This window comes from Serinus canaria, chromosome 1 (assembly GCF_022539315.1).
Source record: "Serinus canaria isolate serCan28SL12 chromosome 1, serCan2020, whole genome shotgun sequence".
NCBI lineage: Eukaryota > Metazoa > Chordata > Aves > Passeriformes > Fringillidae > Serinus > Serinus canaria.
In genome coordinates this window covers 99,010,513-99,037,118 of record NC_066313.1, presented here as the reverse complement: position 1 = coordinate 99,037,118, position 26,606 = coordinate 99,010,513, and the positions used below count along the sequence as shown (strand labels likewise).

General features: G+C 41.2%; 1 protein-coding gene across 6 annotated transcripts in view; it reads left to right on the top strand.

Moving 5' to 3' along the window:
* Positions 1–26,606, top strand: part of PHKA2 (phosphorylase kinase regulatory subunit alpha 2) — a 70,264-nt gene that overhangs the window by 19,941 nt on the left and 23,717 nt on the right. For 3 of the 6 annotated variants that reach the window (XM_030234443.2, XM_050971907.1, XM_050971895.1), the window contains 18 exons: positions 377–486; positions 2,903–3,047; positions 3,504–3,582; positions 5,036–5,199; positions 5,862–6,035; positions 7,179–7,267; positions 8,322–8,455; positions 9,935–10,091; positions 11,564–11,643; positions 11,877–11,955; positions 12,068–12,197; positions 12,787–12,888; positions 13,495–13,613; positions 17,558–17,725; positions 19,232–19,285; positions 20,662–20,862; positions 21,386–21,555; positions 23,095–23,194. In XM_030234443.2, the coding sequence (XP_030090303.1) occupies positions 377–486; positions 2,903–3,047; positions 3,504–3,582; positions 5,036–5,199; positions 5,862–6,035; positions 7,179–7,267; positions 8,322–8,455; positions 9,935–10,091; positions 11,564–11,643; positions 11,877–11,955; positions 12,068–12,197; positions 12,787–12,888; positions 13,495–13,613; positions 17,558–17,725; positions 19,232–19,285; positions 20,662–20,862; positions 21,386–21,555; positions 23,095–23,194 (2,255 nt within the window). Of the gene's footprint in view, positions 1–376; positions 487–2,902; positions 3,048–3,503; positions 3,583–5,035; positions 5,200–5,861; positions 6,036–7,178; positions 7,268–8,321; positions 8,456–9,934; positions 10,092–11,563; positions 11,644–11,876; positions 11,956–12,067; positions 12,198–12,786; positions 12,889–13,494; positions 13,614–17,557; positions 17,726–19,231; positions 19,286–20,661; positions 20,863–21,385; positions 22,361–23,094; positions 23,195–23,557; positions 25,303–26,606 lie in introns of those variants that run through there. The other 3 variants (XM_050971898.1, XM_050971892.1, XM_018913591.3) reach the window with 3 other exon arrangements.

The following is a 26,606-nucleotide window of genomic DNA, read 5'->3' as shown; positions in this document are numbered from 1 at the left end:
TGGCAGGCATGAGTTTTTAAGGTCCTATATTTGAAAACACTGGAATTTCTGGGTTATGTTGATGGCCTTGTTTTTTGTAATATCACATCTCCTGCCCTTCTTGGTGGGGAAGCTTTGGGTACTGAGCAATTACTGTAATTATAAGACCAAATCCATGGCTAGTGAAGCCAAAATTTCAATTTTTAATCAGGCCTTTGAAGGACTCTGGTTATTATATTGCTGCTTGCTACAAAACCAGTTTGTAGGCTCACACTCTGTTACTGGTTTTCTGCCTTACTGGTATTAGTGGAGTAAATTTTCCTGTCTAAAGTGGTTTTTTTGGAAAACAACACAGAAGATGTTAGCTGAGATTCTTTTCTTTCCCTTTCCTTTGCAGGCCGGAACAAGAATATGAAATTAAGTGGCCGACCACACCGGCACATAGGAGTGTTGGGCACCTCCAAGCTCTACGTGATAAGAAATCAAATATTTGCTTTTACCCCTCAGGTAAGCATGTAAAACTGGCGGGAAAATCACTCCTTTCTTAATGGTGAATCATTAGTGAAGCACTTTGCTTTTCACTGCTGTCATTGTACCTTAGGTAGAACGGGGTTGAAAGAGCAGATGGGCTTTACTTTGTCGGGTTTTTAAGAGCATGGGATGATCAGCATGGTAGAACTGCTGATAAATCTGTTTTCAGTCATGCAGAGTCTGGTTTCTTTGGCTTCTGGCCTAGGAGAACACAGTGAATCAATAGTACAGAGTTGTTCCTGATCTCTGCTCACACCGACATTCTAATCAATGAAAGAGTTTCTGCAGAAATACATCACTTAATATATCTTTCTACCAACTGATTTGATGAAAAATTTAGTACCACATAAGTGTGCCAAATACCTCAACCCCTAGGAAGTGAAGGTGTAATCTTTTCTTGATGTTGAAAGGATAGTAGTGCTGAGAAATGGATGTTCTGGTTTTTTTTCTTCAGTATGTTTTTCAATGTTGCTTGGAAAGTTTGGATCCTCATAGAATCAATGGCTCCTATTGATACATTTAATGAAACACAACACACCTATTTCAATAGAATTATTCTAGCAGTTGGTACGAGATGGCCAGGGAGTCCCCTGCTCCAAGCATGTACAACTGATGCAGGATAAAGAATGCATCCACCCTTCTAAACAGATGTTTGACTAATGAAGTCTTTGAACTCTAGCTGAAGGCATTCAGTGGACTTTGTAGAAGTCTTCTGTACTGCTTCATAATGTCCAAAAAAATCAAATTTATTGCAGAAAATGTAGATCCTTTCCCATTCTTCCCCGTGTCAGTTGATCACAAGCAACTTTATAAAATGTTAGTTGTTGTGTTACTTCCCTGTACCAATTTTCACTTTTGCAAATAAGGGAAAAATTCCTTAGAGATGTGATTTTTTTCAAGATGCCTCTTAGCTCACATCTTACTATGTAAGTAGGACCCAACATTCCTGCTAAAATCTTGTCATGTATCAAATAAGGACATACTTACTAGGATATTTCAAAATGGCATTTATCTTTACATTAGCAACACAGTACCAATTCCTGCTTATTCCAGGTTTTCCGAAAGCCTCCATAACGTTTTCCATTGTACTTTGAAGCCAGACACTTCCCCTGACTTTTTTTTTTTTTTTGAGGTGGATGGAGTTAATGTTTAATGTCACCTTCCTAAGGTTAGCAATTAAATCATCTTGTTGATCTTGACTAGTGTCCACAAAATTTGATTTTGTCATTTGTATTTCATTCTCTCTTCTAGTGAAAACATTGATTAGGTGGGGGGCAAAGGCTGACTTCATTCAGATACAGAAATTCTGAAAAAATGGTTAATAACTACCTTCTGAGAACAATTTTAAAAGTAGTTCTTCTTCCTAGGAATTTTTTTCAGCTCACTAGTTTGAGCTGAATTTTGCAGAAGCTGGCAGGTGTCAGCCATTTTCTTATACTTACCATCTGGTTGCTCCAAAGAAGGAAACTGGACTAATCTGTTGAGACTGGGTTTTGGCCATCTTACTTTATCATTTTGTAATTATCTTGTCTGTCTCAAATTGGCTTTGTTTTCCTTTGCTTCCACGCACTGGAATTGGCCTGACTTTTTTTAAATGGCTCTTCCTTTTTAAAGATGGGCAGCGTGTTTCCTTGTCTCTGCATTTCTGGGACTTTTTCTTCCTGAATTACCAAAGCTAATTATGAGTGGCTCAAGGATTGTTTTGGCTAGTTCCTGCTTCCTTCTTTGAAAAAACTTCTCAGGACTTTGTTAGCTTGAACTTCCATGTTCTTTAAGCACTTACCCCTCCCCAAGGCTTATGGGTTTGCTTAACTTTTCTTGTGGCTGCTTAGACATACTTTCCATTATTTGTCCAGCTTCTTTGGTTCCAGCTCCTGAAGTAGCCACAATAGTCTCTTACTGTGGTTCTTGGCTTCCTGCTGCAATGGGTACAGCACTTTGCTATTGCACGTTTCATGTGCCTTTTTTCCTCAGTAGCTGCCAGCTTTTCTGTGTTCTGCCTGACTTTCAGATGGTTCCCAAGAGACATACATTTACTGGCTCCCAGTCCCCAGTGTGCACTTAAACCTGTTGATTGTTTTTGTTACTATTGTTAGCGTTTTTTTCTTCACATTTAGAGTACTTCCATCTTCCAGATCATAGGTCAGTGTAACTGGTCATTGGGAAGATTCTGCTTCATGGCTGTGATTGCCCAGGTTTTGTTTGTACAGCTTACTTTGATGGTCAGTCTCTGGGTATAAGAAAATGGACTCTTTTTTAGGTTAATTCAGGTCATTTGTGTTGTGGTCAGGAGTAGCTCATATGGCTTTTGTGAATGATTTAAGGTAAGAAACAGGGAAAAAAAATGAAAACACTATGAACTACCTCTATGTTGTGTTTTTCTCTTCTCTAGTTTACTGACCAGCATCACTTCTATCTGGCTCTAGACAATCAGATGATTGTGGAGATGCTCAAGACAGAGCTGGCTTACCTCACTTCTTGCTGGAGGATGACAGGGAGACCAACCTTGACATTTCCCATCACCCACACAATGCTTGGTAAACTTAATTTTCTGTTTCAAGCAGATTACTGCAGGAGGATAGGATGGATATTGGTTTGAGAGAAGACACAGGTAGCAGAACTTTTAACATCAGAAGTACATTTCAATTTTCTTATGTGTATGCTGAATTTGGATTACATGGTAATATTTAATTTACTCCCTCTTCATATGCTTCCATCACAATCATCTCCATGCTATTTCTGTCTAAAGAAATTTCATAGAAATCCCTTTGGAACTTATCCTGAGTGGGTTGGTGTTTGTCTTTAGAACTTATCCAGGGGTTATGTTTTATTTGCTTGTTTGTCTGGGATTTTTGAATAAGCTAGTATGGATAGTAGTTGTGGGTTCTGCTTTAAATTTGCATTGTAGACAACACCCAGTAATGCACTGTATTTGGATGTGATAATTTAAGAATGTGCTGATGAGCTTCAATTCTTCCGTTATTCTTTTTCAGTTGATGATGGTACTGACATTCATCCAGCAGTTCTTGCCACAATAAGAAAATTAGAAGATGGTTATTTTGGAGGTGCAAGGTAATGTCAGAATAGCCAAATTATTATCTCCATGATTTTTAAAATTAAATCCTGTAAAAGTCTCAGTTTTTTACTTATGATAGTACACAGACTTTGTACGAGAATATTGCAGAGAAGGAAGTTTCAGCTTTAATTATTATGTGGCAATCAAATGGTAGCTGGGCCTCAGGTGCAATGAAAAAGATGTGTCTCCCAAAAAGTGTACCATCTCTGACTGCCATTAATGGATAAAGAAAACAGACATCAAATCTTTGGAAATATGAAGTCTTGAAGTATGAAATCTTTGAAACATGAATCAGGCTGCCCTTCTGTTATGAAAAAGTAAATTACTTTAACAGTTACTGGACATGTTTTAAACATTGATTGCATGTAGTACTTGTAAGCTGGAGTGTTCCATTCATCTGTGTGTAAAATATGATGCCACAGTATCTCCCTATTCTTTTTCTGCTTTCCCTCTCAATCAGTATCTTCCTTTGACAATCAAATATTGTCATGGTTTAGCTCCAGTCAACAATGCAGCCCCACATGGCCACTCACCCATGTTCCCCTTAGCGGGGCTGGGGAGAGAATTGGAAGAATACAAGTGAGAAAGCTTTTGAATTGTGATAAAGAGAGTTTAGTAAGCAGAGCAAAAACCACATATGCAGGCAAAGCAAAATGGGAAATTCATTCACCACTTTCCATGGGCAGCTGTTCAGCCATCTTCAGGAAAGCTGTACTCCATCAAATGTAACTGTGGCTTGGGAAGACAAACTGCTGTATCCCTGAGCATCCTCCCCTTCATCCTTCTTCCCCCAGCTTTATGTGCTGAGCATGACACCCTATGAAATGGATGTCCCTGTGGTCAACAGGAGTCAGCTGTCTGGCTGTGTCTCCTCCCAGCTCCTTGTGCACCCGCAGCCTGTGCTGGTGGAGTGAGGTGAGAAGCAGGAAAGGCTGGTATGCTGTGTAAGCCCTGCTTAGCAGTAACTAATACATCCCTGTGTTATCAGCACTGTTTCCAGCACAAATCCAAAGCATAGCCCCATCATTCAGTCTTATCCCTAAAACCAGCACAGGTAGTTTAGCAGCCTCCAGTTCTGTGAAAAGACACATTCATGGGACCTTCTCAGCTCCAGTTTCTTATGCATTATCCTTGGAGCACAGGTCTTTGTGCAGGGTCTCTCTTCATATGAACATACAACACCCTGCATAATTAGGCTTTGAGTTAGGCCTGTTACAATAGCACAGTTAAATCAATTAGTACCTAGAGCAGTAAGTACCCAGCTGGATGTGCAACTGTTGTTTTCCTTTTTTATTTTCCAGTGTCAGTTTCTGTGGCTTTAGAGTTGCCAAAGGTGGATTAAGCAGTAGGTTTCATAAATTTTGGAGGAGCTGTTGAAAGCTAAGTGAGCATTAATCAGTATCAGAATGGTGGATGTTAATGCTCTTTGGCATGTGTCCCCTTTTGCAGGGTGAAGATAGGCAAGCTATCAGAATTTCTTACCACCTCTTTTCATACATATCTGAGCTTTCTGGATCCAGACTGTGACCTAAAACTGTTTGATGACCGTAATGACAACTGTAATAGTCCTGACAGTGAATATGGAGACTACCCAGCAGATTTCTGTGAAAAAGGTAGTAGAGTTTTTTCACTTGGTACTTTTTTCTCTGTCAAGATCTACCAGCAGAGTCTGGGTTTGCCTACAGTGCAGAGTCTGTTCTGTGCACAGCTGATGGTCATTTGATTTTGCCATGCATCCATCTGAGGACAGGACCTGCATGACTCAGTTTGGAGAACGAATAATTGTGTGTTCTTCCTGAATTTGTAGTATAGCAGTGACTGGCAACTGCTACAGCAAAGCTGAGTCTGGAGAGTCAGCAGGTGGGGAGGTGTGGAAGAGGTTAGAGGGAAAAGGACTGTGAAGAGTTGTGGACAAGAGCTTGTGTGGAAGAGATGATAGAGTCTTAGAATCATACAAGTTGGAAGAGACTTTTACAATCATCAAGTCCAGCTGTGTTCTATGATCTACCAGCAAAATGAAACCCCTTTTGGATCCTTTCACAGGCAAAGCTGACTTCTAAATCTGTTTTCAGTGTCAAAAATGTTTTTTTTTTTCTTTTGTTTCCAATAGTTTTTTGGCTTAAAAAAATCTCTTCCTTACACTATTTTTGCATATTTGAGTGCCCTTCTAAATAAGCAATAATATAGTGGTGTGTTTGAATAAGAAAGTGATGATGATAAATAGTGATGTTTTACCTTTAAGAAACCTTTATTTTTTTAATGTATGTTACACTAGATAGCCAGGATGAGCTGGATCAGTATATAAATGATGTCCTGCAGAGCACAGCCCTGAAGTCATACCTGCCTCCGACTTCAAAGACAGCAAGTGAACCTCCTGTGTTCAGTGCAAATCATTCCACAGAAGAGATACTGTCAATAATGGCCAAGACAAAGGGCTTGGAAGTTCCAGGTATTTCTCCCTGTTGTTTATTTAGTGATAATAATTAAAAAACCTGGTTTTGCTGCTACAAGGAGTAAGTTCAAGTATTTAAAAATGATACCTTTTGCATATTCATGCCACTACTTCTTTCTTTATAGAAAAGAAATAAGAAATTCCTTAACAAGTAAGAATGACTAAAGCTGCTGCTGTCATGTTCCCACAGTATCCCATGTCATGGTGTATATTATTTCACTGCAGAAAACCTGAAATGAAATGTAACATTTAATCAAAATTAATGTTATGGAAGCTGTTACAGCTTCTTAGTTGGACAGAATTTTAGAACCCAAATTAGTTAATTAATTGTTTTGTCTTTGCTTGTATAAAGGCAAACAAAATGTACTTTTTAACAAAGTTGCTATGAAATTAAATGTTTCTATACAAGAAAAACATAAATATTCTTATGTACTTTCTAAATTTTTAAGAACAAATAGAGTAGAGAGGGAGCACAATCTTTCTAACTATCCTGCATTTCTGATAGCCTGATTGGAGGATATATACCAAAATAAGATTTGGCTGAATTTGTAACTAGATTCCAAATGCATTGTTTTATATGTAGATATGTAGTATTCATCACCCTGGTCCATTAAAGACTTCCCTTAACTTCAGTGTAAATTAATAACTTCCAAGCTTTTCTGTTAGTTTTTTCTGCCATCTTTCATATGCCACATCATCTGATCCTCCGTGAATTCAGCATATGAAGTTAACAGAGCATTAATCTGTATTTAGCATTTTAATTTTAATTATGAAATCTTACCAGTTAGGCCATTTTCTCCACTCATTTCCTGTTAAAATGTTTAAAACACTTGGCAGGGTCAGGTCATTGGGCTGCAGGATTTTGGAGTCACAGGCCAAATAAGAGGTATCAGTTGAGCATGTAGCCTCTGAGCCTTTGACATGCTAAAATCAGAGCAAACCTGCAAGGAGTAAAGTTCAGAACATGAGCTTGTCTCAGTTCTGTGCACAGCATCTCAGAAGCACTGCCTCTTTATTTTGACTCTTGGATGTATTTCTGTTGTTTTTACCTAGTCAAGCTGCTTCATGCAGGTGTTTTTGATTTTCCTGGTACTGAAACAGCCATTTTTTTCTTTTTGTTCTGGTGACTTTGCTTTCCAGCCGTGTCCATGTCTCTTCCCACTAAAGTTCTGAACACTCACCGAAAGTCTCTGAATCTTGTTGATAATCCTCATTTCTTTGGGACAAAGGTAAGGTGTGGAAATTTTTATGCTGTTTATGGGTTTAGGATGCAATGCTGTAGCCTTTCCTCGTGTTTTCCTTCCAAACCCTATGCCAAGTCTCATTTTTCTTCACAGACAAGCCATTCTGTCCAAGGCACTCCCTTGTTTTGGAAATTATTTTTTTGGCTGGATGAAGGTTTTTTAGTCAAATAGACACTATAAAGTGGAAAGTTTTTAATTGAATGTGCAAGACAGAAAAGAACAAAATGATTACTTTCTTTTTAAAAGCCAAAAGTTAAGTCATTGTCTTTAGTTCTAGCTGAACACAAGGGGAAGAACAGGATGTTCACAGGCTTTAGAGATGTTTTCCAAGAAATGCTGCTTATAGTAATATCTAGGCAAGAGGGAATGTGTGAATGTCCTCAAGGCACCAGCCAAATCCCACCTCAAGGCATGAAGATGAGGTTGTGCTGGACACTTGTTTTGTCTTGGTATATGTCTCTGCACAAGGCTCTGCCAGCTTGTGGAAATGGTATTTTAGGATTATATAAACTGCTGAACAGCTTGTTAAACAAAACTTTTCATTCAAGAATTCACCATAAGATTACATCATCTGATTGGTTATCATTTTACTTTCATAAGCTTAGAAAATTTATAATGGCAATAATTTACATTCATAAAGAACCACTTACATACGGGTTAGAGATGGAACTCAAAAAGCTCTAAATTATTTCAACAAAAAAAGGATAGTATTTCTCTGCTTTCCTTTTTACAAGTAACATAAGATGACAGGAAAAGCATGCAGATAATTCCATTTCTTTGTTTTGTCAGGGAAAAAAAAAAAGAAAAATAGATACAAGGTTCCATTCTAGGGGTTGGGTTTCTTGGGGTTAGTCTCCCTTCTGTGCCTGCAGTACCCTGGCAAGAACTAAGTGATGTGTCTGTATTTCAAGTGCAGAGCTTTGCTGCAAGACTATTGTTATTTTTTTAATGCCATTTTAATTGAACTTACAGGAAGTTACTGATCTGCTACTTTTTTCAAGGTCATGTCTTGTGATTTTTCATCCATCTTTGTTATCAGGACCATGAAAATGTTTTGCACTTACCTAAAGATGCTCATGGTGATTTGGATTGCAGGAAGCTTGTTGATCAGCTGAAGGAATGTCCAACACTCCATGATCAAGCAGATATCTTGTATATCTTGCATATACTCAAGTAAGTGGCCTGAGCATGAACTTCAGCATCTTTAAGTTTGGTCACAGCTATCTGATTATTCTTGTGCAAAAGGTTCCCACTGTTCAGGTTGTGTTTTGAGGGGACAGTGGAAATATTTTGGGCTTTAACAAGCATATTTTCTGTTAGTTTGACTACAGGAATTATTTGGATACAAAAGAAAACTTGTGCATATTCTAGAGTTGACTGGCACACAGTTGCAAATACATCAAGTCTACAGGGCTCACAAATTAAATGCACAAATCCTTTCCATGAATGAGAACACACCCTGCTATATTTGTGGCACTCCATTTGAAGTTCACAAAGATTTGGTGTGATTTTCATACACAAGAATGAAAGTGGAGGGAAAATTCATCTTGTCATTTTATAACTAAAGGCAAAATGCAATTTTAATGTGTTCACTATTTTCCCTCTAATCCCTTTGCATATTTAAGCATACAGCTGGCTAAAATTTGGTACTTTTTAAAACATTCTTGGAAGCAGTCTGGACCCATCTGCTGGAGTTAGTAAACACCTGCTATTTAATTGGTTTGATGGGAACAAAGTGCAAATAGAAACAACAGAATCATCTTCTGAAGTGTGTTTATTGAGCTTGTTTTTTTCCTGTGCAGGAGAAAACTGCTGGAACCTGTCAGGTAGTTAGCTTTTGGTGCAAAGACAAGTATGTGTTAATCACAGATGGTCTTCCCTTCTGCTACAAAGACATTTTTGTTTATTTTAGTCTGTCTCCTGTGTGGACATCTTCTTTGATCTTCTTGGTTTCCCAAGCAAAATATTTAGCATCCTCCCTGAAAGAGTAAAGGAAATCCTATTAAAAATATGTGTAGTTGTTTAACTGCTTGTAACACCAGTAATTTCACCAAGGGAGACTTTTGGGCAGGCAGATGGACTGGTGGACTCTGTCAGCGGGAGTTGAAAAGTCATTCTGTGACAGTTCAAAACATTACCAAAGAGAAGCTATAATGCAGTGAATTTCAAAACCAAACTTCAAAAGTGAATTTCAAAAGAGGGGAAGAGAAATCTCCTTTTTTTCAGTAATGGCATAAGCAACACAGAAGTTTAGTTAATGGCTAAGAAAGAGGAATGGCTAAAAAATCCCCCTGAAGGATCTGGGAAATGGGTGTAGTCTTCAGCAGTACTGAAGATACTGAATTCTGTTCTGATAAAGCACTACATGGAGTGTTCCTCCAGCAAACTGTCCGTGTGAGTGCTCAGTTTAAAGTCTAGTAGGAAAGCCTTTTCAAGTTGCTGGCTCACAGCTGAGTGAGTGCTCAAGTTAATGTGAAAGTTCCTGGTATCAAGAGGATTTTGTCCACATATAATCAATCTGTGTGAAGGCACAGATGTCCCATTTGGTATTTAATTCTGTCACCAACATGAGGAAAGCAGTCAAAATCCAGCTGTGTGGTAAAGTTCATCGTTGTGCCTGATGACAATTACCTCCTGTTTGTTTTGTGGCAGAGGTGCTGACTGGGACACAGAGCTGGATGGACAGTATGGTGTCACTGTTCACTGCCTCCTCAATGAGCTCTACAGAAAGGCAGGCCTCAATCAGGAATGGGGCTTAATCCGTTACATTTCTGGCATACTCAAAAAGAGAGTTGAAGTCCTGGCTGAGGTATGAAATACAAATAATCCTGGTTCAGCTTCCTACCTAGGAACAGAGATAAAACTACCAGTTTGCTGTTGGGGTTTGTGCTTGCCTTTCTTCTGGTTTTACTTTACAGCATACATAGTGCAGCATATTTAATTAAATATTGGTTGTTTTTCTGATCTAGAGTCTTACTACATTTTTATCTTTCATCTGTACTGCAAACTGCTAATGTTGGCATGGACTGAGAATGTCACACTGTAAATAGTTGTGAAGGCTTCATTTCATCTCTGTTAATTGGAGAAGCTTAATTGTGTGCTTTGAATGCTGCACTTGTCACTGGTAATTGTCTATTGCTGTTGTAATGGTATGAACACTTTTGGAGCACTGCTATGCTAGGGTGCTAGTGATGACACAAAAACATGTTCTGCCCATTTCCATCCCCTTGGGTCAACAGTCTGCCTTGTGAATGGATGTTTGGAACCATTTAAATATCAATGACTATTAAGTGGTAACAAGAAAAATATACTGTTAAGAGTATAGATATGATTTTGATCATTACAGAAAGGTTTCCTCCCAAGTATTCTGAAAGTATTTGTTTAATTTTCTAGTAATCCCTTGCATATTTCTGAGGAGCTTTTTCTGTAATTCCTGGCCATTTTCAAGGCTCTGTGTCACATCTAGGATGCCTTATTTTAGTGACAGTCCTGCCTGTGGGGAACAGTTAGTGATAATCACCTTGCATGGTACTTCATAAAGCACAACTTTCTGCTTTCTTAAGACACAATGGATGAAGAGTACAGACATGCTCACAAAAAGCCATCTATGTTAACTTGAGAAGGTATTCACAAAGAATTGGGGAGGAGGAACAGAGATTATCTGTTCTCTTCCATGTTAAGGGAGTGAAAATAAACTCTTTAAAATCAGAGGAACACTGCTCTGTGATATTTTTTATTCAGGATACTAAAACAGGTGAACTGAACATCCACTTTTAAAGGAGGTCAATATGAAAGAGGAAACACTGTGGAACTGGGGAAAGTACCTATTTCAGACTGTATCAGGAATGTGATGCAGTATGCTGGGTGTTTGTTTTAGGAGATATATTAGTACACGGAATTTTTTTAACTAATGCTGCCAAACTTTTCATTGATTAAAGATATTATTGTCTTAAATAAAGAACAAAACTTTATTATATGATAAAGGATGAAAGCCTTTATTGATCTGCCAGCCCCACTAGAGTTCCTAATCTTACCATTATGCTGCTGATTTCACTGAGCAGGGAAACAGGCTACTTTAAAACTCTCATAACCCTGTTGACATCAGGATATCTTTGGCAACTATTTAACAGCATTCTTCTGGATTTGCATGTCTGGTAATTAATAGAAATGCATTTAAATATTGCTAAAGAAATTGAATTTATTTGATTTGGTGAATTAAAAGCCATATCACTTCCACATGACACAGAGAAAGGTCTCTTGCTTTTTGTCCCCATATGATAGGCATGCACAGACCTTCTGTCACACCACAAGCAACTTACAGTGGGGCTGCCACCAGAACCCCGTGAGAAAATCATTACCACGTAAGTTGGAGCTCTGCCTCAGGCACAGGCTGCCCTTAATCTTCCTGCTGGTACCATTCTGCTGCTATTATCATCTTCTTTTAAACCTTACTCCTTGCCCTCAAAGGGATTTGCAGCCACCCAGGTAGAATTGTAAGCACCTTTGTTCTGGGTGATTTGATGCCAGTGCTTGCTCAAGAATTTAATAGCTGGTTGTGCTGAGTCACTGCTACCTGTGGTTTGACTTCTTGCAGCCCACTGCCACCTGAGGAGCTCACAGATCTCATTTATGAAGCCAGTGGCCAAGACATCAGTATTGCAGTCCTGACACAGGTATGCAGCCTGTGCAGAAAGGCTTCTTGGACTGTGCCCAGTGTTTGCTCTGAGACAGGGAAAGCCATGAAGACCCACTCTGACAGGTGCCTTTCTGGATGTGTCCTTACAGGAGATAATTATGTACTTGGCGATGTACGTCCGCTCACAGCCCAGCCTTTTTGTGGAGATGCTCCGGCTCCGCATTGGTCTGATAATCCAGGTGATGGCCACTGAGCTGGCACGAAGTCTGAAATGCTCAGGTAGGAAGCAGTTTCATTCTAAGAATACTTATGGTATCATTTTTGCTTCACCCTTCCTGGCTGATCTTTTCATTGATATGTGTTAAATCCTTCTATTAAACTCTCAGTTCATATGTGCAGTTGCAAACCTTGAAAATCACTATTTTTTTTTTAGTTTAATGAAAGATTTCTATCCCCCCAGCACCCAGTTATTCAAAGAATATCAGATATTCTTAATGGGATAACTCTGTCTCTGGAATTTAGATCCACATGTCAACTGCTGTTGGGAGATGGCTGTCATACCTTTCCAAGTGATCTTGTTCTATAAGGGAGCAACTGCATTCTCATCATCAGCTTCAGTGAAGTTTTACACAAGCTAGGACATAATAAAGATTAATGCAAATAATGTTATTTCTGTGGAGTGTTTGTTGTTTAGTCCTGAAATATATTTTCAATGAAATGTGACTACATATTTATTTTTTTATAGGAAGGGCTAATGAAAGAGTTAAATGTGATTGGACTTCATTCACAGTTTCCTTAACCAGCTTTATAGCTTGTTGTCTTCCCAGTGACATTTGTCATTCTGTTTTGATTTATTTTGTTTAACTAGGTGAAGAAGCTTCAGAGAGCTTGATGAATCTAAGCCCATTTGATATGAAAAGTCTCCTGCATCATATTCTCAGTGGGAAAGAGTTTGGAGTGGAAAGAAGCTGTAAGTTGTTAATTTTTATATGTTAAGTTAGATTGTCTTACAAGTGGGGATCTGTTCTTTCTGCATGTAAAATAAAGGTATAGGTAATATATTAATCATGGGTGACCAGTACATGTGTGTGTCTGCTGTGAAGTAAACAAAACACGTATGGTGGAAGCTATCCTGCACTGAAATAAGATTGTATCAAGTTTTCAGTAATAGGAAGGTAATCTTTTAAAATGAAGAAATTTTATGTAACCAGAACAAAAGGCATTAAAAGATCATATCTAACCTGCCTTCAAGAAGCATGTCTTTGATGCCCACATATTCCTGACTGGCACATCAGCTGTCTCCTGGGCTCTTCTAAAGACCCTCAGAGACCCATTGCAATTCTGACTAAATTTACAATTGCTCACTGTCTTGGAAAATCAGTTTCTGAATATCCAAGAATAGATTGAGGCTCCTTACTTGATAAATCAGATTTGAACTCTTGATGTGATTCTGTGAAAGGATGCTGTCACCAAGAGCATTGCACATTTCTGAAATTATTTGTGTTTAACTTCTTAGATAGAATTTAATCTATTTTTCTACCCCTAGAATGTTAAAAATGTCCATTTGCTTCTTCAGTGCGACCTGTAGATTCTTCTTCATCCAGCCCTGCAATTTCTATTCATGAGATGGGGCATTCTGGAGCAACCAAAACAGAAAGAAGTGGTATTACTAAACTGAAGAGTGAGATGAAGCAGGTGAGGGTTTTCTGTCAATGCTCATTAGAAAGTACAGCTCTTCTGGGATTGTGGTATGTCAGGTTTTATTCCTGTTAAATAACAGAAATTTCCAAAGTTGCTTTGATTTTAAAACTGATCACTAAATAGAAGGCAGTTTAGGGATGTTTCCTCCAAAAATGTTCTTCCTCTTTTGTTCTTGTTTCACATGCTGAATGTAGAAGAACTTGATCAAACTATAATTTTGCATTCATGGTGTCCATTGTAAAAACAGCTCTTCTATCATGTTTAGCTAAGGGAAAGTCAGATGAACAAAGAGAAGCTTTTATGCAGTGTTCATTCTTCTACTTGGCCCAAGTGGCAAAACTGGACCACATGCCTTTTGGAAAAGATCCATGTGGAAAAGGAATCTTTGTTTTCTTCAGGTTCTGTTTCTTGAGGAATGGAGGATGATTACTGCTAGAATTTATACATACATATTCAAGTCCAATAGTTTAAATTATACTTCAACTGAGTACATGGAGAGATCACAGAAAACACAATGAAAATACTCTGAATGAATGTGACTGATGGTTTTATTATGAGTGATTTGATTTCTCTATTTTGTGTCTCTATTAGTAATTTTCTTTAGCTTTAAATAAATAGGAAGGTAGTGGTCAAATAAAATACATTTGTAAGAATGATTGTATTTTTTCTCATGGGTTATTCAAACTAAAGGGAGAAGGCTCCAAGAGACCTTATTGCAGCCTTGCTGCAATATATATATTGCATATATATATTATATAAATATATATATATATTATTAAATATATATAATTATATAAATATATATATATATTATATAAATATATACTATATAAAGGAGGCTTAAAGGAAAGATGAAGAGATGCTTTTTGCCAAGGCCTGTAGTGACAGGATAAGGGGCAACAGTTTGAAACTGAAAGGGTGGGTTTAGATTAGCAGATACAAGGACACTTTTTTAATGAAGGGGGGAGAGGCAGTGGAACAGATTGCCCAATGAAGTTGTGGATGCCCTGTCCCTGGAAATATTTAAGGTCAGATTGGATAGGGCTTTGAGCAGCCTCATCTAAGGAAATATTTGATATTTTCCTTTGATTGATGAAACAGATTGAATAAGCCTTCAGAAAGGAGTGGCATTTTTACATGGTCTTAACATGAAGCATTTGCTGGTGGCAGTAAAGATGAGTTAATGATTCTTCATGGGGCATGGTCAGGCAGGGAAGCAGAGACCCCAGACCTGTTTGCTGTGTTTGAGCTGTGCCGCTGCCGCAGCATCATCGTGGATGTGGGGGAGGCTGTGAAGGTGCTGCCGACTGTGCTGCACTGGCCCCGAGGTGGCCTTGGAGGTCAGTCTGAGCGGGGCTCAGTCAAATGGCATGTCTGGAATCAGGGCCTTTCCAGGAGGGAGGAGGGACAAGGCACTAGATGGCAGCATTATTTTGTTTAAAATGCAGAGGTGGGCCTGAGCTGGAATACTTGGACCTCTCTTGACATCAGTAACATCGTTCCTTTGTTGCTTTCACATTCCACGGAAACTTGGTATTTTGCACAGAGGAGGAGTCGGCTGGGTTTATTTTTGTTTTTTGTACCCCACCCCCAGTTTGCCTTTCCTGCTGCTTCCTGCCACATCTCACTGCATTCTCTGAATAATTGACTAGCAGCTAATGTAGTGTCACTTTGGCAGGGGGTTGGGTGGGGTGGTGTAGAATACACTTTGTTGTTACAAGGATTATTTCAAGAACTTGTGCTAACATCTCCGGAGTGTTGAGCAACTGCAGCTCCCTCTTTTGTGGCTGTTCTTTCTTCAGTCAGAACCATTAACACTGAATGTGAAGGCATGGCTTGGGGTAGGCAATTAGATGAAAGTGCTTAACTCTGAGGTGCTGCATCCACATTTCAGCAGAAAATTTGCCTTGAAGCTTTTTGTTTACTGCTGTCCATCCAGTTGGCAGCCTGCTGTCTCTCCAGCAAGATGACCTTCTCAAGCAAAGAGAAGGTCATCTTGCTGGAGAGGTCATTTGCAACAAATGGGGAAGGGAAGTAGGGAGCTCAGTTTTTACGTCAGCCCCAAGCCACAGGGAAGCTTTTGCTTGCATCTTAAACTGGTGGTTTGTGCTGGCTGTGCTGGGAGCTCCTTGGATGGCATGGGCTGCCAAGCAGGCTCCTGCCTCATGGTCACCCTGGGAATCAGCAGCAGCTGCCCTGGTATCAGCTGAAGTGCAGCACTGCACGAGGCCAGGGGTTGCTGCAGTTTTTCCCTGAGTACCCGAGGTTATTCCACATTTCTTGTCTTTGCACCTGTGTGTTATCTAACCTTGTCTGTGTTCTGTTCTCCTGGCTGTCTGATGTTTGTGTCTGGTTTTGTTTTGTAGTTCTTTCATGAGGGGCACTCCATGTCCAGCAGCATGTTTGCTTCCACGGTAAAACACCATCTGTAGCTCTGCACCTGCCCTTCACCCTGTGTGTGTTTGTGTGTAAGGGTCTCGGTTCTATACACCTCTGTCTTCTCCTGCCTAAAACTTTGTTTTCAAACCCTACCTCTTTGTCTGGTCTCCTATGGGAAGCAGTTGTCATTAGTAATGTCCTAATAGAAGTTGAGTCTCACAATTAGATCCATTTAGTTCTTCTGAAGCTTAACCAGTTGTAGCAGATAAAGTACTATAGCAGATTAAGCTACTTGATAGTGGATTTTTACAGGTGTCTTCAGCATGTAAAAGTAATGCAGTGTGGATAAATGCTGACAGCCTCTGGACAGTGGGGAGCCCAGAATAGCTTCAAGTTGCTGAGATAGGAGTTGCATGGGTATCTCTTCAAGAAGTCATCTTCTTTCAAGGCAGAGAACTGTAGCTCTTCTTAATCTCTCACTGTCTGCATCTTCAGACTTACTGTCAGTGGCACACCTCCCAATTGCCCTAAAAACACAGCTACAGAACAGGAAGTTCTGTCTGTCATGGTCATGGTCAGCTTGCAGGGCAAAGGAACAGCAAACATTTGAACATCAAAGGAACACCACGTGTGCCTCATGGACACTAGTAGCAGTGGAAATGGACTGTTTGCTGGGGACTTTTTTGCAGAGCTTGGCTATATAGAGTCTATGAGCCTGCACTTTCCAATCATGCAGTTTGCAGTCATTTTCCTCCTTCCCCATTACATTGCTTGGGTAGCTTCTTCTTTGGAGATAAGGGGATTTAAGATGACACTTTCAGTGAAGTCCTTTCTGGGCTGAAAGTAACAGGTATCAAAACAGGAAGGAGAACACAGAAGAGTACAGTCTCTGGGAGTGCAAGGAATTGGCAGACTGTGTGTGTGAAAATCACAACAGCAATTTGGTGGTATTGCCCCAACTTTGAAAATTATCTGCTACCTAACTTAGTGTTCAGACCTGGTAGAGTAAAATAATAGAGCAACAAGGTAATAAAGAAAACAAGACTAATACTTAACAGAGAGGCAGGCATGATGATTTTGTGGCCTCATTAAGTCAATTTTTAATCTACTTGCTTTAATGGAGCTTTTGCATGAGGGCCTCTCTTGCTGGACTTATGAACCCTTTGATACTTTTACAGTCCTGAGCCCCATGTTCAAGTGAATGGGAGCTACCTAGAGATCCCCCACCTTGCATACCAGTGACACTGCCCTGGAGGCAGCTTGTGCTTGTTAAAATAGTCAGATGTTGCATTAAACCAAGCAGTGAAGTTGACTGGGTTGTGCCATGCTGAAGTGCTTGCCTGATTTGTTGAGAAATGATGGAAGTACTTGAGAAGTGAAGCTGATTGCACAGGGGAGAGAGGGGGATGAAGGATCTATCCCACCCCATCATCCTGTATGACACCAAGGCCTGTATTTTTTCCCTGGTTCTGAGGTAGCGTTATAACAGAAATGTACTGACCAGGAGTGGCACTTGGGATGATAGAATACAATTAACCAAAGCTTTAATGTCCTTACAGAGGGGCAGTACTCCATCTTCTCCCACCAGTTCTTCTCCGACTGGCTCCAGTGGGGACATGAGCTGGGGTGACAGAAAAGGGCAGTGGCTGCGCAGAAGGAGGCTGGATGGTGCTATTAACAGAGTTCCTGTTGGCTTTTATGAGAAAGTGTGGAAGATCCTTCAGAAGGTAAGCTGGATGCTGTGGAGGAAGCAACCAAGCTGTAACTCGGGAAGGTGGTGGTCCAGGGGTGGCATCTTGCCAGAAGTGGAAGTTGGTCGACAGGTGGAAACCAGCGTGGCTGGCAGAAGGGTGTCTCTTGAACTTGAAAGGGCTCCATTAACACAAGTTCATCTGTTTCTTTGAAAGTGTGTTTTTCTCTGAAACCACCAACGCTGAATTTTGGCTGAATGACTCTGTTCCACCACTGCCTGTTGTGCATTCCCTGGCCTAATGCACATTGTCAGTGCACCTAAAGGGCACTGCAGTGCAATGCAGTTCTGTGCTCCAGGCCAGAAAGGCTGTGAGAAATGAAGCAGGAAACTGCTCTAACTCTTCCAGAATGTGTTGAGACCTCTTGCTGGCTCTTCTGAGCTGTATGGCATTCTTACCCTTTTTTGTTTGTTAGTTTGGTTTTAAGTGAAAAGTAAGTCCTTGCCGGCACCTTGAATATCAGGGGTATAGAAATGTTAAATTAAATGCAACTCTCCAGGAAGAAGGAGAAGGGAATTACAAATTTTAACTTATTTCAAAGTGATTATGCACCTGCTTTTCTGCTTTGCTGGATACAGGCCAGCGTTTGGCACCTTGCAGCACTGAGCTGTTCATGCTTGCTTAGTTGGGAAAAGAGTGCATCACCAATTTAGGCTGGTTTGTCCTTCTAAAATCACTTACACTGAAGCTGTTATGTTGATGTCAGCCAAGACAAATCATATATGACCTCTTGGCCATTTACTAATAAGGATCTTCCAGCAGAGTGAGCATCACTTCTGACCTAATGTAATAGCTGGAAGTAATTGTATGTTTTTTCTGGCTGTTTAAATGAATTGCGCTATTTTCAATATTTCATTCTTATATCTTTTTGGACTATTCATAAAATCTATCTCCTCTTCTTGGTATGTTTCTGTTCTATACCTCACATACCCAGATGTGTCCCCCCTCAACCTGCCTGTTCACCATTAAGATTTTGTCATCGTTTCCTTTATACCACTTGTTATTTCTCTCCCCCAGTGTTTGACATCCTGAGGTGTGGTGTCCTGGATCTGAAACACATAATTAAATGTTGTTCTAGTGAAAATGAAAAAAGATTCTTGCTTTTGTGGTCTGTTGTCTTGCTTTTGTGTTATCTTTTATTTCCAAATCCTTTCTAGCAGAATGCTCCCATCGTTTTGTTCCCTCCTTTCTGTGCCTTTGCTGTAGTGGCTCCTGAAGTGCTCTGCTTTGTAAGCTGGGCTAGAGCACAGCATGCTCTGGTGTGTCATGTCAGGCTATTTCTAATCTTTGCTAGTTACATAATAACTTCTTCAGGAAGGATAAAATAATATTTTCAAACAGGGCTTTTTGTGTCATTTGGGGTTTTTTGCTTTGCTTTTTTTTTTTTCCTAACTGAAAGTTGTTACATATTGGCTTAGAACAGAGAACCCTCAGATTGACTTGCAAGAACTGTAATTTCTGTTCACTCTTGAAATGTTTCAGTGCCATGGTCTGTCCATTGATGGGTATGTCCTTCCTTCTTCAACCACCAGAGAGGTACAGTAAAATGATTTTCTAGCCACATGCCTGAATATTTGGATTGACAGTGTAAGATGCAGCAGGGCCTCTGTTACAGATACTTGGTTTTACTTTTAGAACATCTAGACCTTCCTCCAGCACCTCTGCCAGCTTCTCTGGGTCTGTGGAGGTGAATTCCTGCCAGGCAGACCTGGGAGGAGGCTTGTGACAGGTTTTCCCTTTGCTGAGCCTGCCTTCTGCACACCCTCACTGTCCCCCTGTGCCCACTGGAAGGCTCCAGAGAGGGTGGCTGGCAGCAGCCCTTTGTGGGGAAGGTAAGGCAGCGCAGACTTTCTGGAATAAAGTGGACATGTTACTTGCCCCTTATTTTATTTATATGCTGCAACAGCAGGTAGTGTATTTTGGCTTCACAGTCTCAGAAGTAAATACCAGTTAAGGGTGATTGTTTTTAACCAGAGCTTTAGCTCTTTAAATCCATAATATTTTTTTGCATTTTTTTTCTTAGCTGGATTCTGTCTTTAGGTGCTCTGGCAAATTTTGAATTCACATGTATAAAACAAACTCTTATGAATAGGAATCCATCGGTGCAGGAGTGGTGCTTGTGGGCCCAAGACTGTTTTCCTGAGTGTTTCTCTCACATTTTGTCTCTGGCTTGCTTCCTTTTCTGAGGAACTGTGGTAGCAGTGGTAACAGCTGAAGAGAGGAGCTTGAATTTTCTGCCAAATTTAAATGGTGGGGTTTGTGGCTTGTTTTTTTAGAGAGAAGAGCTTTATGTATCTCTGTTGTGTAGATAAAGAGACTTCTATTTTTAGCCTGTCAGACCTGGGCAGTCTCTAATTTTGCTGTTTAAAGCAATTGAATAAAATAAGCACAAACTTCCTAAGGCCGCATAACATCCACAGAGCTGTACCAGTGCAAATTAAGCTGCTCTGCAAACAGAATAGTGATATTCCTGCAAGGCAAAGCTCAGGGGTCATTTAAAAATCACCCCTCCAAGCAGGTAGTTATTTTTAAAACTCAGTACTAAGTTCGGCTTTGCAACTCACCTGCAATGCCAGAAAGATACGTACAAGGCAGAATGTGTGAGGTCGCAGCCTGAGGAGCAAAGAGTTAATGTGCCAGCTAAGCACCAGCAGCACTGAATGTAAGAGATGTGTGTGTGATGGGTTGCAGGGCTGGTGCAGGCTCCTGGACGTTGTGTAACTGTTTGCAGAATCAGGTCTAGCAACAGGAAAACTTTCTGTAAGTGCTAAAGCTGCACAAACACTTTGTTCGCCTCCGTCAGTCTGCCCCCATGTGCGGAGAGGAGCATATGTTTCAGTGCTTGCAGCATGTGAGGAGCTAGTCTTTTGGATTTGTCAGTTTGTCTTTCCATATCCACTCAAACTTGCCAGATGACCCCGTGTGAAATCAAGTTTGCAGTGCACGTGGAATCGGTGCTGAACCACGTCCCCCAGCCCGAGTACAGGCAGCTGCTGGTGGAAGCTATTCTGGTCCTGACGTTCCTCTCCGACATCGAGGTGAACAGCATTGGGGGCATCATCCACGTGGACAGAATCGTGCACATGGCCAATGACCTCTTTCTGCAGGAGCTGGTGAGCTCAAAGGGCAGTGGGGGGAAGCCTCCTCCTTTCAAAATTATCCCCTGCTCTTTTTTTAATGTGTGTGATGAACTCAATTTTGTCCTGGCTCTTTCTCTTACAAAGACAGACCAAATCACTTAAGTGTCTTCTGGAAATATATTTGAGAAAATTAATGTAAGAGTCATGGGAGATTTAAAGGGAATAAATTTGTAGTGGCTAACAAGCTCTGAAGTACAAGGGTAGATTGAAGTGAAGTCTTGCTTTATCAAGGCTTTACTATTACCAATATTTGAGTAATCCCACCCATTCCTCCCAAAGGACAAAAATCCATGAAGTTATATGTTCTTCATTTACTTGCACTTATCCAACTAAGTCATGTGGGCCCTATTGTAATCCTGATTAGGGTTTTCATGAGGGGGAAGAGAATTGCTTTCAGTATTCAGCACAAATAAAAAAATCATAATATGGTGGGTTTTTTTTCCAATAAGTAAGCATGCATGCCTAACTTGCTCTACATTTGCTTGTGTCTTTACAGAAATCATTTGGAGCTACTGGTAGTATCTTGGAGAAAGACGCAGCCACAGGAATTTGCCACTTTTTTTATGATAGTGCTCCCAGTGGAGCCTATGGCACCATGACTTACCTAACAAAAGCCATAATTATTTATTTACATGATTTCCTGCCCAGCACAGGCTGTGCAATGCAGTAAGTGATGCCTCACATGGGAGGAAAGGCTCAGAGGCTCTTCCTCCCCAGTTGCCTGTCACAAACCCCTTGGTTGCTGCCTGTGTGTGTGCCCACTCAGCACTTGGCACTGCTGGGGATGCTCTGTGCACACTCAGCATTTGGCACTGCTGGGGATGCTCTGTGCACACCTACTGCTGGGGACAGGGAGCTGGAATTTGGCCTGGTTTTAGGAGAGTGTGTGAGAAATAACAAATAGTGAGGGTAATTCTGCCCAAAGTGCATAAATGTAATTCGTATTAAATTAGCAAGAATTATACAGTTCTGCCAAGGGCAAAACAGATTACTCTGTGGAGATCAAAAGGCATAATAAAACAAGGGAGCTGCATCTCAGGCATAGAGTCTCACAAATAAGGGAAGTGATGGAATTCATTAATTTTTCTCCTGCTGTGTGTAAATGTACATCGTGTGAATCACTAATGCACAGTGTGAAACATCCAGGGCAATGTAAATTAGAGGAGTAAGAATAACTTGAAATAACGTGGTGATATTTCTAATACACTTTTATCCTGATTCTCTTCTCATTTGTACCTAGTCAGTGCGGGGCTAATGCCAGTAGGGACGAACATCCTACAATATCCACTAATTTGGGAGGATAGCCTCTGTCAGGAAGCTGCATCTCTCTTTAATCTGAATAGCTTCCTTCCCTGCATCCCCAGGACTTTAGAGGCAAAATCTCAAGACTCCAGCTTCTCCAGTGTGACAGACAGTTTTATGCCTGTAATCCTTTCCTCTGAATGGAGCAAGATAAACCTCATCCACTTGAGCACCCTTTCCAAGTATCCTGATGATTTCCCTCGCAAACAGCCTCAGAGTTAAGAATGGCATAATTGTGGCTTTTCCAGGGTAGCATGAGTTTATGGAAGGCTTTGATGTGTCTGTTTTGGTTTGGTTTTTTTTCCTTTTTATTTCCTTTGCCATTTTTTCTTTCTTCTTTTTAGTTTGAAGTCACACTGGTCTCATGTAATTAGGGGTTGGGCTGCCTGGAAGTCTCCCTGCAGACAGTTCCCAGGTTAATGCTGTCAGTTGGAAGCTCTGAGGTGCTGCAGGGAGTAGGTGCATCCTGCATGGAAATGACTCCATGGCCATTTAAACTGAAAAGAGAGTTTTTCAGCCTCTGGAGAGGGAAACCCTGCCTTACCCCACGCACTGGCTGTGGTTTTCTTTGTGCCTGTGCTGCTGGCTTTGCCACCAGCCACATGTCAGCATCTGGCTAACAGCTTAGGAAAGTGGCAGTAGCTTCAGCATCCCCTGGCCACAGACAGGCTCCCTCAGTAGCACTGCTGCCATGTGAGCAGAAGGGATCAGAGCAATTCTGTCTTGCCAGGTAGAGGTGAAAAGAGCAGACAGGCCTGTAAAAACAGGTACTTTCTTAGCTATATAAGCCTGACAGCCTGCCTGCTGTCCCTCTACACAGTCACTGCTGCTATAGCAATGGACTGAGAGAGTGGAGGTGTAGGACCCCTTATTGTGAGGTGATTTCATGTTTTTTTTTTTCAGAGACCAGAGGAGTTGGATAGTCCAGAGGACCTGGAGTCCTGTGTTAGCCACCATGGGAACCATGGGCCTGTGCAGGGGCCAGTATAAAGTGACAGTTCAGGTACAATTAGCACTTGGGTGTGGAAGTTATTTTATTGGCATGGTGCCTATTTTGTAAGGATTTGCCTTTGTTATTATTTGGTGTGGGTTTTTTAACTTTTTATATGTATTGTGAGAGCTCACTTGGCTTGTTTCCCAGTGAAAGGAAATAAAATCCTTTGTCTAGTTTAAGAAGATGTGACAGTGCAGAGTATAAGCACAACAAGAGCAAGGTGATGTTTTTTTATTCTACCCGGTGTACAAAAAGTAGTAGCAGTTATTTTTGCTTTTCTTCTTGAATCCTAGATTGAGAGACATTCAAGATGACTTTTTGCTCAGACTTCTAATTTATTTTTTTTTACCTACTGTGTGAATTTGTTTTCAGAAACAAGAAGGCTGATGTTGGTTTTCCATGCAGTTGCATTGAAGTCTAAAGCATGAAATGTATGGCCTAACATACCTGGACACCCCTTAACAATTCTTTGTTTTTAAATGGGAGCATCATTGGTATCTTTACCATCAAATTCACAGTATGACCCAGGTTATGGCATATTCATGATGATTACAATGATGATGATTACAATGAATTACCACGTGGAATGCAGGCAATTGGAAAGTATTTATGTGGTAATTTGAAGAGTTTAGGTATCTATCTGGTGGTGCAGGGTGGTACTCAAACACAAAGCCAGTGGAAGGCAACTTAGTTACTTGCAGGGTCAGGCACAGCTGCAGAGGAGCTGGCAGAATAAGGACCTGTGTCCAGCTCAGAGCTTGTATCACATGCTGGCCCCAGCCCTGCTCCCCAGGCCAGTGTCCCCCCTGCTCACGCTGCTGCCTTCCCCCTGCTGCCACCAGGGACATGGGTTTGTCTGACTAAACAGATCAAAAGTGCCATTGATCTCCCTCAGCTGCTGGTCCCTCAGGTTACTGTGAAAACTGAATGGGTGGAGTACAAAGTTTGTCTGGCTTCTCTCCTGCTAATTGTAGTCTCCTTTCTCAGGGAAAGAGTCCTGCTTGTTCCTGGAAGGTGCAGGTGAGCCACAGAGTCCTTGGCTGCCCTGCAAAGGGGCAGCCACTTTCTGTGGGGTAGTGAACACCCGGCCTGCCCCATGTGGGCCTGGGACACTACAGGAATGTGTCACCCCTCTGGCAGCAGCCAGGGCCTTGAGTGAAGCGAGAGCTTCACTGAGTCAGTCCAAGTCCAACCTTGGGCACTTTTTGGAGTGGCTGGCAGGTAGGAGCAGAGTTGCCCAGAAAGCAGGAGAGAGATGATGCCAGTGGTAGCAACTGTAGCTGTAGGGTGAGAGCTTGGCACTCATCTGCAGGCTGATTCAGGCACTGCTTAAAGGACCACTCACATCTGGACTATTAAGTGGCTGCTGCATAGAATCATGACTGAAAAAAAGGGATTGAGAATGTGGGTTATAGAAGAAGAGCTTCTGCTCAAACAGTTTGGATTTAAGTACAAGCAGCAGGGCTTTTTCCCACTTCCAGTTTCAGTCTCAAGTGGCATTTATTCCCAGCGTTAGATGTTTCACAGTTACTCCCTGTGCCACCCCCCTTCTGTCAGGGGCCAGGGTGCCCTTTGTGCCACCAGCAGCTGACAGGACAGGCTTTCTGTTTTGGCTCAATGATTCAGCTCCTCTCATACCTCAGTCCTGCATCCCCAAAAGGCTCTCACTGCCTGCCGAGTGAAGCTGTGCTGCGACTGTACCTTGGCAGCCCCTCTCAGGAAGTGATCCCTCAAGGCCAGTCCCCTTCATGCCAGGTTCAGGAATGTGTCCTTAGTGAGGGACATCCACACTGAAGGCTGCCAGCCGTCCTTCAGAGCTCCTGTGTCTCACTGTACAGCCCAGCTTTGTCCTCTTTGCTGGGGCAGGCGGCAAAGGGAGACTCCAGAGCTGCAGTGTCCAGTTCCACCTTGTCAATTCGCACCCACTTCATGGAAGCCAACAGTGGGAAGCAAGATCCCACTACACACAGAGGTGTTTGGCCATTGTAAGTGGAGCCTTTTTGTAACTCCACTGGAATAAGGTGGGACTGATCATCACAGTGCATAGATCAGAATAACTGCATGCTAAAAATATACATTATGTATTACCAATGCCATTAAAGTTTCACTGTAAAGTTTGTTTGTACTGTTAAAGATTTTTCTTTCCCCTCCTCCAAGGCAGTAGAAATCAGTGTGTGCATGTTTGTTCATTCATCTGTCAAGTTACAAAATACTTCTGGAAAAGCGTTCTGTATTTAATAGTAGAAAATAAGATTTAAGAGACAGCAGTGCCTTAAGCTTGGGCTGCTGTTACATTCTGGGATGATTTATCCCAGAATAAACCTGGAAGGATGCTTTTTTTGTACTTTCAACACTTCTATTAAATGAAACCAAGCTGCTTTACTTAGCTCATCTTTAGCTATTAAAATATAAAGATGGACTAGGTTGGAACTTTTTCCTACTCTAAAAGCACTTTACTGAGGCTGAAGGAGGTAATACAGTTACCAAAAAGCTTCTGACCTGAGTGTAAGGTGCAAGAGAATTAGGTCCAGATTTCCCGACTTCTCCCCCTTGGGAAGTGACAGGGTGGTATTGGCAGGAATGGGAATATTGACTTGCAGTCAGGGAAAGGAGACAGGAATGTGAGTGCCAGAGTCTTCAATCTTGCTGCCTTCCAAAAACTCAATTTCAGAATTTCTTGGTCAAGAATTTATGTTTAACTATGTGCAAGAATATTTAGATTTGGTAGTATCAAAATATGTTTACTTTTGTGTTCTTACTCATTTCTGGTTTTAAGAAACCCAGTTCATCTTCAGGAAGAGTGTTCTATGGTGATTTGGGCAGGCTACAAAACACAGGCAAAGAGACACCCCCCCCTTAGGCATTGCTCAGAGAGCTAAAGCTTTATTCTGTGATCTATCATGTGCTGCATTAGCATGCTGTGGATTTAGCCTTCACCAAGGTCACGAGTTATCACAGAATCACCGAATCCCAGAATGGGTCATGCTGGAAGAGACCACAATGAATCATCTGCTTCAACCTCCCTGCTCAGAGAGGGTCATCCCATATCACATAGCACAGGACTACATCCAGATGGTTCTTGACTATCTCCAGTGAGGGAGACTCCACACCCTCTCTGGGCATTCTGTTCAAGTGCTCAGTCACTGCACAGGAAAGAAGTTCTTGCTTGTTCAGGTGGAACTTCCTGTGTATCAGTTTCTGTCCATTGACTCTTGTTGTGCTGCTCGGCACCACTGTGAAGAGCCTGGCTCCATCTCAGAAACAGTTGTGATTGTTTCACAGCTCCAAATCCCAACAAATATGGGGAAAAGTAACCAGAGGCAAGAGGGAATCTAGTGCAAGTGTAAACACCTTTCAACCAACATCCTCTAAGTTGTGCCTGTAAACTTTTAGAAGGATAAGAGATTGACCTGGAATAATT